At 48.8% G+C, this 11,571-nt stretch overlaps 2 protein-coding genes across 2 annotated transcripts; one reads left to right on the top strand and one right to left on the bottom strand.

The window, feature by feature from the left end:
* Positions 1–4,898: 4,898 nt before the first annotated feature.
* On the top strand, positions 4,899–7,317 carry LOC311369669 (gap junction gamma-1 protein-like). The gene is made up of 4 exons (XM_084487891.1): positions 4,899–5,176; positions 5,483–5,711; positions 6,212–6,919; positions 7,179–7,317. The coding sequence occupies exons 1-4, from the start codon at positions 4,937–4,939 to the stop codon at positions 7,190–7,192; spliced, it is 1,191 nt and encodes a 396-aa protein (XP_084344017.1). The 5' UTR covers positions 4,899–4,936; the 3' UTR covers positions 7,193–7,317.
* Positions 7,318–8,765: 1,448 nt separating this feature from the next.
* On the bottom strand, positions 8,766–10,162 carry inha (inhibin subunit alpha; the record flags this gene model as incomplete). Its single annotated transcript, XM_084487892.1, has 2 exons — positions 8,766–9,502; positions 9,883–10,162. 2 exons carry the CDS (start codon positions 10,160–10,162, stop codon positions 8,766–8,768), a joined length of 1,017 nt encoding a protein of 338 aa, XP_084344018.1.
* Positions 10,163–11,571: the final 1,409 nt, after the last annotated feature.

Here is an 11,571-nt window from a genome sequence, read left to right as displayed (position 1 = left end):
AAAACTACACCTTGTATAATATGACGGATCAATTGCCACGCCCAATATTCACACTTTAAGGTACTTCAAAGTAAAGCCCCGCCTTCTCTGGCCGCTAATTGAGATTCCAGATGTTGGTGATGCTGAACAGTAGCCCACTAGCTGCTCTCAGGTTTCACACTGCTGGACCTCCTTGGAAGGGGGGGGGAGATATTACGTTGACGTCGGTGTGTGTGTGTGTGTGTGTGTGTGTGTGTGTGTGTGTGTGTGTGTGTGTGTGTGTGTGTGTGTGTGTGTGTGTGTGTGTGTGTGTGTGTGTGTGTGTGTGTGTGTGTGTGTGTGTGTGTGTGTGTGTGTGTGTGTGTGTGTGTGTGTGTGTGTGTGTGTGTGTGTGTGTGTGTGTGTGTGTGTGTGTGTGTGTGTGTGTGTGTGTGTGTGTGTGTGAGAAATGACGTGGACATGTGGGAGGGACGCGATTCGGGGCTGTTCGGTCCAGTAGCGACCCCTGTGGTCGGGGTTACGTGGGTGTTCCGACTCGAAGCGTCCAATGGGTTAATATTAACAGTGGCTCGTGCTGGTGACGAGGACTAATTGGCAAAAGCCGGCGGATCAATTAGATCCGGGAGGAAGTCGGCGGACGTGTTGAGGACGTTTCGACCCGCTTCTGCAGGACTACTGGGGCTTTGTATGCCTTTGGACCGTCATCTTCTCCACGTTTGTTCGTCGTTTCGCCACAGGTAGTAGGCTGCGTTCATTTCTGTGGATGTTAACACGGCGTGTCCTTTTATACTTGTTCTTTCAGCCCTATGAAAACAATTGTATAGTAGCTCAACTATTATTATCATCATCATCATCGTCCAACATCTCTCTCCTGCAGTTTATTCTGAGGTAACTTCGGACTGTCTGATGTCCCACACGATGAAGTGCTTCACCTTGTTGTCCAAGTTAACTGAAGTATTTCCATTTAAATATATACCGATTTTTTAAGAAAACAGCCTGTGGAAACATCCATTTGATATATAGGGGACTATTTTGAACTTGTGAGTGCAGTTTATTTTCCATGCTGGTTGATGTTTTCGTCCTGCAGCCCGGTGCTCTGCTTCTGGTTATGGAGGAATGTGGATCCGTGGTGTGTTCACATATTCTCCCCCCCCTTCCTTCCCCATCATTTTCCACCAGGACTTCTCCGGTGAAGTGTGGTTTGTTTTGCATGGGGACCGGATGAGTTTTTTTTAAAATATTTTAAAGATTTATTTTTTTGCATTTTATGCTTTATGATAGATTGAGATAGACAGGAAGGTATGGTAGAGAGAGGGGAGGACATGAAGCAAAGGACCACAGGCGTGAATCGAAATCGGGTCGCTGCGATCAGGACAGCAGTGACCCGGGTTCGATTCCCGAGCCCCCCCCTCCCAAACGTGTGATGGTGTGTCTCTAGTCCGGTGCAAGGGGCTGCGAGGTGTGTTTACTAACAGGAGAGTCTCTACAGGATCCACAGTCTCAACCCAACAGCTGACATACCTGTCTCTTTCCGACGAGAAACACAGATGTATACCATTTTTTTCACATTTTAAGTGGAGGCCAAAGTTGACACGAACAGCAGTTTTTGGGGCTGTTGTTCATTAAAAGCTGCATTATGTGGATTTTTTCACTACAGCTAGTTGCTCAGAATTTTTTTTTTTCTCAAAACATTTGCCCATCCACGGGTCTGTCCATCCAGGAATGGTTCACTGTAAATTGTTTTATTCTAATTATCTAGAATTGTAGCTACAGCTCAAGCGACTTGAGCTGTGGAAGAGGAAAGGTCTTGCCTGTATGATGTAGTCAAGTCTGGAAAAAGTGTGGGTCACCTATGAAAGATAACTCCACTTAAATTTAATTAATTAGCCTTGCACTGTCCAAACTCTATACTGCAGAAGTATATTATAATATTGGCCCGCCTGCAAAGCATCCGTTGAACTGACGTTTTCTCTGGCGTTTGCCTTTGTGGTGTGGCTTTTGCAATTGTGTTTAATGGGCATTGTATTTTTAATTTTTAATATGCAGTTTGTTCGACACGCTTCATCGTACCAGTCAGCAGCAAACTTTAAGAACTGTTGTGCTCAAGGTAGCCGTAATCACAGAGGGCCCAAGGATTTCATGTGGTGTGGAAGAGGTTTGTTGTGTGACGAGTTTGTTTAAAGTTTATGGGCCTGTGAGTTTGAGTTTCTCTCAAAACAACAGAACTCAAGACACGTGCGCGTTGATGACCCAGTCAAAAGTACCCCACAAAAAACATGGTTCTCGTTTGCTATCTAATGTCTGAGTAATGGCCTTTAATATTGGCTTAGACATGAATGTGGTATGAAGTTGGAAAGAGGTGTTGGCTTCCTTAACTTGTAGGTTCACAGCAAAGTGGGCTTGTTAAAACTTGTGATGCGTTTTTTTGGGCGATTTCTTTTTCAGATTTAAAGGGTATCAAGTCTGAGCTCCAAAAAACAAAGTCATTGTTTGGCATCTTAGGCGTCTTATTCCACAATTAATCGAGCACAAATAATCCTGAAGGCATGGCTGTTATGAGTCCTTGGCATTGGGGCAGAAGCATTTTTTTGTGTAATTTGATTCAATGGTGTACCTAACACGTTGCCCTTTGTGTAAGCTATATCTAAAACCCCTCAAAGTGTGTGTCTGTGGGGGAGGGGTTGTGGTGTGTGTGAAACGAAGACATAAAATATGCCTGAACTTATGATGCTGAGTTTAGGTCCCTACAAAACATTAAGCTCACCACAATAATTGTTAGTTATCACTCAACTTAAGTCATTATGTGCCTATTGGATTAGTCTACGGTATGATTGTGTACTTGAACAACAATCTGGTTCATATCGAGGGGTCATCCTGTCCAATACATTGTGGAATGTACCTGATGTTGGGATGCAGTTTTTGGGACTGGTAACGGAACTCCACCATTAGTGGTTCAGTTGATTGGAAGTTCCATTTGTTTGTGAGTTTGGTATGACAGGATGAGGTTATAAATGGACGTGCTCCCTTAACCAAAATCAAATTGGCTCTCTTGGTATCCACATAACGACCAACCATGAGAGGCTCTATCAGGCCATCTGTGAAGCACAGTTCCGTTAACTGGGCCCGATCAGGACCACATCACTTGAACTTTTCTCCCGTTAGATGTGTTGCGGATTTGTTTAACTGATGCTGCCAACATACGCTTCGTTTTTTTTAAACTTTTTTACTGGAATTGATGCAGTGGTTTTGTGCGTCTCGGTTAAATACCATGCAGAGGAGGAGGATGGTGATTAAAAAGATGAGTAAAGTTGAGAAGAACTGGAGAATGTTGCGGTTTGGCTGGGAGGTCGTCGCTTTCCTTGGCCAAGGAATCACAACATTTAGTTATGGTTTATAAACCTCTATTATGGATGGCACTTGGAGTTGTGGAGACCATTTGTTTGGTAGCCATAAAGACGGTAATGTTTTGTGGTTTTACAGACGACTTCCACTGTAAACTCTGTAAATGCTTCCATGAGCAGTTGCGGTTAATTTGTGTGGTGGCCTTGTTTGTTTTGAATAAGAACCTCTCGTTACTCCTAATTTGTATGCATTGTTTTTTACTTGTATCGTTGCAATGGGTTTTATTCATGTCAGTAACGGAGTATGACGGTCCCAACAGCTCGCTAGGTCCATCAGCCTTTCTTAAGAGTCGTAAGCTCTCTATAAGTATAAAGGCCTGTTGTGTATTTTAAAAAGGCATCATGACACCTGCCCTAAACCCACACAAAGTTTCCATTCGCGACTAGCTGCAACATGCTAGCCTCCTCTTTGATGCCGGTGTTAGCAGTTTGAAGTCGGCATGGCAACAAGATGAAGGAATGTTGGATTAGAGCCTTCGCTGGTGGACTGCTGCCTCTGGCTAAGACTCTCGCTGCTCCGAGAACTCGTAGCAAGTGTTGACTTTCTTCCCCCTCTTTTTCTAAAGATCCCCCACTCCCCTTGTGATGACAAATAGTGGTTGCATAACTTCTGTTGAACTCATGAGGTTAAGGAAGCACTTGGAAAAGACGACAACTTTAATAATAAATAATCAGTTTTTTTAATGCATTAGAAATGTTAATCCACAATACCTTTTCATCCCGTTATTAAACCTTTTTGCAATGGCGCCCCCTCTGGTAACCTCATGTTGTTGCACACATTGTTGCTGATATAGATTCCTATATCGTAGACTATCACCTCCACTTAGTCACATGACCCTCCAGTGTAGCTGGCAGCCGATTGTTAGAAATTAATTAAATGCTTGTCAGCATGATGGAAGGTAATAAACTAATATGAATTGGACGGTTTAGAAATAAAATCAACCATACCACACATAACTGTGTGGTATTTCTGAGGGCAGGATAATGTTGTGGCTACTGGCAGAGTACGCAGTCCCTGAACAAGACGCTCAACCTGTCACTGGCTGACAACAAAATGTCTGTCTCTCTTTCTCTCTTCTTGGTCTGTCTCTCTCTTTCTCTCTTCTTGGTCTGTCTCTCTCTTTCTCTCTTCTTGGTCTGTCTCTCTCTTTCTCTCTTCTTGGTCTTTCTCTCTTGGTCTGTCTCTCTCTTTCTCTCTTCTTGGTCTGTCTCTCTTCTTGGTCTGTCTCTTTCTCTCTCCTTGGTCTGTCTGCCTCTTCCCCTCTTCTTTGTCTCTCTGTCTGGCCATCTCTCTTCCTGTCTCTCTCCCCCTCTCTTCTTGGTCTCTCTCTCGGTCGGTCGGTCGGTCTCTTTCTCTGTCTCTGTCTCTTTCTCTGTCTCTCTCTTGGTCTCTCTCTCGGTTTCTTCCTTTCTGTCTCTCTCTCTCTCCCTCTCTTCTTAGTCTGTCTCTGTCTGTGGACCTTTCTCTCTCTCCCTGCTAACTCCCCGTGTCTTTCCGATTGGCCGTCCCAGCTCCCTGAGCTAGGCCCCGCCCCCCCCGGGCCGCAGCAGACACCATGAGCTGGAGCTTCCTCACGCGGCTGCTGGACGAGATCTCCACGCACTCCACCTTTGTGGGCAAGGTGTGGCTGTCGGTGCTCATCATCTTCCGCATCGTGCTGACGGCGGTGGGCGGCGAGACCATCTACCACGACGAGCAGAGCAACTTTGTGTGCAACACGCAGCAGCCCGGCTGCGAGAACGTCTGCTACGACGCCTTCGCCCCGCTCTCGCACGTCCGCTTCTGGGTCTTCCAGGTAAGTCCCGGGGCGGCCCGTCTGGTTGGAGTAAATGTAACCCCCCCCCCCCACCCCAACACTGTTTGGGGTCACTTAGAAAAGCCCTGAGAAGATTAAATGAAGATAACATTAAATGAATCAGAGATACAGTCTAGACATTGTTAATGTGGTAAATGACTATTCTAGCTGGAAACGGTTGATTTTTTTTTTTTTCTTTAATAGAACATCTACATAGGTGCCCCCCCCCCCCAAACTTTTGAACGGTCGTATACGTTTTTTGCGGTTGACGTGACTCCTCCCCCTCTTCCATCCCTTCCTCACCAGGTGCTGATGATCACCACGCCCACCATCATGTACCTGGGCTTCGCCACGCACAAGGTGGCCCGCATGGGCGACGCACAGTACCGGCCCGTCCGCCACCGCAAGCGCATGCCCATCGTGACCCGCGGTGCCGCGCGAGACTATGAGGAGGCCATGGAGGACGGGGAGGAGGACCCCATGATGGAGGAGGAGATCGAGCCCGAGAAGGAGGAGAAGGCGAAGGTGGACAACGGTATGCCAGAGGGAGGCAGCGCATCTGGAGCTTTAGCATGCTAAGCTAAACGTGGTTCTTTTAAACGTCGGACCAGTACGTAATGTGAACGCGCTTGTTCGGACGCCTGTGTCAGAAGAGCCTTGTGATACCATGAGCGCATTCATGTCTCAGCATGGGTGGCCCCAGTGGGAATTGAACCCCCTACCGTGAATAGTGGTAGTCGTGTTAATGCCTGGCTGTACACATGACGTCATCCTGAGTTATTCAGGAGTCGGGTACATTTTTAACCGGTATGTCTCCTCCTGGTTTTTTTTTTTCTCCTCCCGGTCTCTCCTCTTGGCTCCTCCTCGTGGTCTCTCCTCTTGTCTCCTCCTCGTGGTCTCTCCTCCTGGTCTCTCCTCCTGGTTCCTCCTGGTCTCTCCTCCTGGTTCCTCCTGGCCTCTCCTCTTGGCTACTCCTCTCCTTGGCTCCTCCTGGTCTCTCCTCCTGGTCTCTCCTCCTGGTCTCTCCTCCTGCAGGCCCGGGGAAGAAGCACGATAGCCGGCGTCAGATCCAGGCGGACGGCCTGATGAAGGTCTACGCCTGCCAGCTGCTGTCCCGCGCCGCCTTCGAGGTGGCCTTCCTCTATGGCCAGTTCCTCCTGTACGGCTTCCGCGTGGCGCCGGACTACGTGTGCACGCGGCTGCCCTGCCCGCACACGGTGGACTGCTTCGTGTCGCGGCCCACCGAGAAGACCATCTTCCTGCTGATCATGTACGTGGTGTCCTTCCTCTGCCTGCTCCTCACGCTCCTGGAGATGGTGCACCTCGGCGTGGGCGGCCTCCGTGACACATTCCGCCGGCGGGCCGCCCTGGTGTCCCGCCCCAAGCCGCCGCCACCCCCCCGAGGCGGGCAGCAGCGGCGGGCAGGCACGGCGCCGCTGCCCGCCTCGGCGCCCCCGGGCTACCACGCCACGGTGAAGCAGGGCCGGCCCAAGGAGGAGGCCGGGCCGGCGCTCCTGGCGCTTGCGGACTCTGGGCGGGCGAGTCCCGCGGTTGAGGGGGGCGGCGGCGGAGGCGGAGGCGGCGGTGGCCAGGAGCTGGAGCGGCTGCGGCGCCACATAAGGCAGGCCCAGCTGCAGCTGGACCTGGTGGGCCAGGGGGGCAGCGGGGGCCCGGACCCCACGGCGGCCGAGCAGAACCGGCACAACCTCGCCGAGGAGAGACGCGCCGAGGGCGGTGAGAAAGGTAGCGCTTGGGGATGTTTACCTATCTTGAGTGGTTGACGGTTATTGGTGCAGTGTGTAGGATTTAGTGACTGTTTGCAAATCACGACCCCCCCCAACCCCCCTTATTTCAATCCCCATTTAAAGGGTCACAAACGGTGGCGCCCCCCTCTGGTGACCACAGGTTATTGCAATAATGATGTTGCTGAATGGTTCAAACGAATCGCATGGCCTACAGGTACAGTACCTGCAGTTCTAATGGATGATCTGTGTTTTTCCAGGAGTCCATGCCTGAGCCCAGCTTCCCACGGTCCCCAAACGGAAGGACACACAAAGTGTCGAACGAGCCGGGAAAACCAAAGAGTGAGGGAGAGGTGTGTGTGTGTGTGTGAGAGGGGGAGAGAGAAATGTGCGTTTCAGTATTAAAGGCCCAAACAACAAATACAATCCAAAGCTGGCACCGCTATGGGGGGATGCCTTGTTCGTTAAGTTTTGTTCTTTGAAAGGGATTCAAGGTTCTGCTCTCCCTACAGGCAAAGTTATAGATGATTGTTCTCCTCCCTCACAAATGTGTGGGTGGGTACGTGGTGAGAGTGTGTGACAGTTGATGAGTTGTGTTATGTCACCACTTTACATTTCAACCCAAAATGTGTGTGTGGATTCGTAAGCCACTCCTTGTATTACGCAGAAATTCAAATTTAAGATGTTTACCTGGGAAAAGCTTGAAACTATTTCTACAATGACTGGATGGTGTTTTGTTCGAGTTGACGAGACCATACTATTGCGAATGTTGGCCTTTGACTGTTGAGCTTTAAGTCTTATTTTTCGTTTTGCTTTTGGTAATAACCTACTTCTCTGAAAAGAAATTGTGGCACTTTAACGTTTTCTGGTTCAATGGTGGCTTCGCAGGTGTGTGTCAAGTGTGTGTGTTATACAAATGGTTCCTGATGGTTTAACCTGTTGGTCTTGCAGTCTCTACCCCTGTAACAGCCTGTGTGCCGATTCCAACTGACTTCATGTTGTTAGGCATTTTAAACCCCCGTACGTTGTAGCTCATCTGGTTGTCCACCTATCGGTGGTCCACCTATCGGTGGACAACCAGATTCTTGCTGTCGAGGCCTCCTGGGAATTAGACCTTTAGTCATCTGGAACATTATCAACTGGAGCTGGTTTGTGTATTGTTAAGTTGTCTACAGTTTATTTTTCTTTGACTAAAGAATACTTTACACATGGTACAACATTCCCTTTTAATATGGTTTGGCTTTGTAATGTTTGTTTTTGTAATTTTCTAATGGCCAGTTAATAAATGCATTTGAATTTGAAGTGTCTGTTGTCCCAAGCACAAACATTATTTCTAACATTTTGCGCCACTAAAGTTTGTTTTCTAAACATCTGACTTTGACAGACCTTCTCATGGGTAGCATTGACTAATATCTATTGTTGGTACTGCTTTTAAGAGGGAAAGGTTTAACGATCCACCAAACGACGGATTAATACATTTTGAGAAGGTGTGCACAGGTAGACATGCATTTGATTTAAATGGATGGCTTGACAGAGTAACAAGACTGAAGTGGTATGTGGTCCCACGGTCAGCCTTCACTGCCCCCAATGGTTTCTCAGAAAAAATGTTCATGGCTCAGTGGAGTTTATTTATGCATACATAAACATACAACTTAAGCATATTGTAGCAAAGCATCATTGCAGAAATGTGGGAAGGACGAGCGACAAGAACAGTTTTCATGGGTGTAATAAGTGAGCTATAAAGTTTCAGCTGGGGAGGGGATCAAGCAAGATTCAAGATTCAAGCCCAATAAGTCTACTACTGTCTTGTACATATATTTCATTGCATAGTTTTCTGCCTAGTCTGTTTAGACACAGCTGCACTCTTCAGGTATGATGTTGGGCAGAGTCTCGTACTTGAAGGAGTACCCGCCGTCCGACGTGGTCGTGATCCTCAAGGACCTCATGGACTCCGGGACCGGGGCGCAGCACTGCCGGATCCCCAGCAGAGCTGCGCCGCGGTCGGGTGCCGAGCAGTTACCGTGGCAATAGCTGAAAGTCACCACCTTGGGGTGGACGATCCAGTTTCCCCAGCCCAGCTCGTCGAAGCTGATGTCCACCTCGTCCCGCCAACAGTCTCGGCTCTTCGGCTGCTGTTGCGAGGGCCGCTGCAACAGGTCCACGGCGGACTGGGACCATGGGATCGCGTGGCGCGGCCAACGACCGGAGACCCGGCGGCGAGAGCGGAGATGAAGGAAAGGCGTTCTATCCGGGTCGTCTGTGAGGTGCAGGCGGTCGGTGCAGCGCACCTGCAGCGTCAGCGGCCCCGAGTAAACAGCGGCCGGCCGGTGGTGATTGTCCAGGTCGTAGGTGGCCCAGCCGTCCGGGCTGGTCACTGACGGAGTCTCGGCGGCCAAGTGGCCCGGGTGTTGCCCCGAGGTCAGGATGTAGAGCGGGGCGGAGGAGTTAGACTCGGGCCCGGCGTAGAACCAGAAGTGAGCCGAGGTGATCAAGAGCTCCTGGTGGTTGACGGACGGTTGGAAGTGAAAGGAGCGGAAGGTGGCCGTTTCAGCATCCCGCACCTCGGTCCTGCTGCACGGCGAGTCTGCCAAGTGAATCAAACGAAAGGGAGAAGGGGGTCGTTTTAGTTGTCTTTTAAATAAAAAATATCTCTTGAATTGTCAACCAAACGCACGTCTTAATTAGCCGTTGATGTGTTAAAGTTTCGAAATCAAATGGCACCACGGGGAACCACGCCCTTGGGAAAATCACCATTTACTCTTTCTATTGTATTTGGATATTTGCACATACAACAGAAAATGCTGTAAAGTCTTGAGTTTTCACCAGATTACGTTTTCCTGAGACTTAAGAAGCTTGAAAGCATCTAGTTAGATAATGTAAAATCAATCACAGAGGCCTATGCGTGCTTTCCATTGAGGCCTTCCTAACCAACTCAGGCTGGATTTGTGGAAAACTTTGTCTTACCAGAGCTGGGGAACACAATGATCTGGGAGGTGTCCAGGTCCTGCTTGTGGTCTTCCTCAGCCCCCGCGGCGCTGCTAGACCTCCGGGGCCGCCGCCCGGGGCCCTTCCAACCCAGGGGCGACTCAGGGGCCACTGGCGGGACCTCTAGGCCCATCCGCCCCAGCACCCGGTCCTTGAACAGGGCCAGGGCCAGCTCCCTGAACATTTCTGCGTCCGGGCAGGCCCTAGCCACGGCGCCGGTGCCCAGGACCATCATCAACCAGACCAGCCTACTCAACATGGCTGCAGCCCCACACTACCTTCCACCCCCACCCTTAAAACGACACCTCTGGGTGCCACGGACGGACGGAGAGCGAAGACCAAGACCCAATCCAGTGGTGGTTCCTTTCCCCTGCTTCTGGATATCGAGGCTCGACCGGAGGTATAAAGAAGCAAAGTACCTGACTTAGCCTTTACATGTAGATGTTTATCACCCTTTTTAATAGCAGCAGGACTCTAGTTGTGCTCTGCCTCCTCTCAGTGCCCTACCAAAAGCGTTACCGTTACCTGACAGTATCTTCTGAGATGTGTGTGAAACTCCGTCTCTCTCCCTCTCGCTCTCACTCTCTCCTGGGCTGGGATTGTTACTGCTAGAATGGGCCTAATCAGTGTTTGGGGAAAATGTCAACAACCGCTGGACAATAATATTACTGTGTTATAATCTCCAGGAAGTGTCCATGGCCTTCGGTTTGGTGTCTGCACATGTCCTTGCTCGCACACAGGGAAGGAAAAAAGTCTGCTATACTTTTGGAGCGTTCAACCCGAACCCTGCAGAAACAGGTGGTGGTGGTGGTGAAAGTCGAAGCATTTGTTCTGTACCTGACACACAACCTGAGGTATCAAAAGCAGGTGTAACGTGAACTTTCAACTCTCATGGGCTCATGGTACTCATAATAGAAAGGTGTCGCTAAAGTTGGAGAAACATGTTGCAAACACGACAAACCCTCTAAAGTCAAACTAATTGAGTGATTTCAGGGGTGTGCATATATTAACTGGGAGTATAAAGCAGAATGTCTGCTGTGGAGTAGGATGTGAAGTATGGTGTTTCATCAAATGACAATACAACCACCCAAAATGGGTGAACGTGTGCTCGTACTCAACCTCTAAAACAACAAATGAAGTGCTATCATTCAGTGAATAGTTTCAGATGCAGCCGAGTGTTAAAACAGCAGAGAGAGACATGGTTCTCACACTGAAGCATTTAGTGTCTAAATGATGTCGACACAATTCCTGAAATGTCCATTTTTCTGTTAACAACCAAACAATATGTTTGTGTCCAGCTGGCCTGGTCATACCCAAGGGTGTATAGTGTATTGTAGTGTGTGATGTATGTTCTTCATGTTATGTCTGTCGGTGTCTGATGTATGGACTATTTGTTTGTGTCATATGTCTGATGTTGTGCCATGAAGTGTGACTGTGCCGCAAACCCAACTGCCCCATGGGGTCAATAAAGTCTACTACTACTACTACTACTACTAGACTTTTACTACTACTAGTCTACTACTACATATGGCTCTCATGGCTTTGAATCTTGGTGGTTGGAACAGCTGCCATTGATCAAATGTACTTATTATATCTGTTCAAATTACATCCAACAATAATTGTGATAATATCACACATGTTGCCATTGAAAAAGCCTATTTCTACAAA

Source organism: Micromesistius poutassou, assembly GCF_964030765.1.
Source record: "Micromesistius poutassou genome assembly, chromosome: 24".
Classification (NCBI taxonomy): domain Eukaryota; kingdom Metazoa; phylum Chordata; class Actinopteri; order Gadiformes; family Gadidae; genus Micromesistius; species Micromesistius poutassou.
The sequence above is the reverse complement of the archived record's forward strand: the minus strand, read 5'-3'. Positions and strand labels throughout refer to the sequence as shown.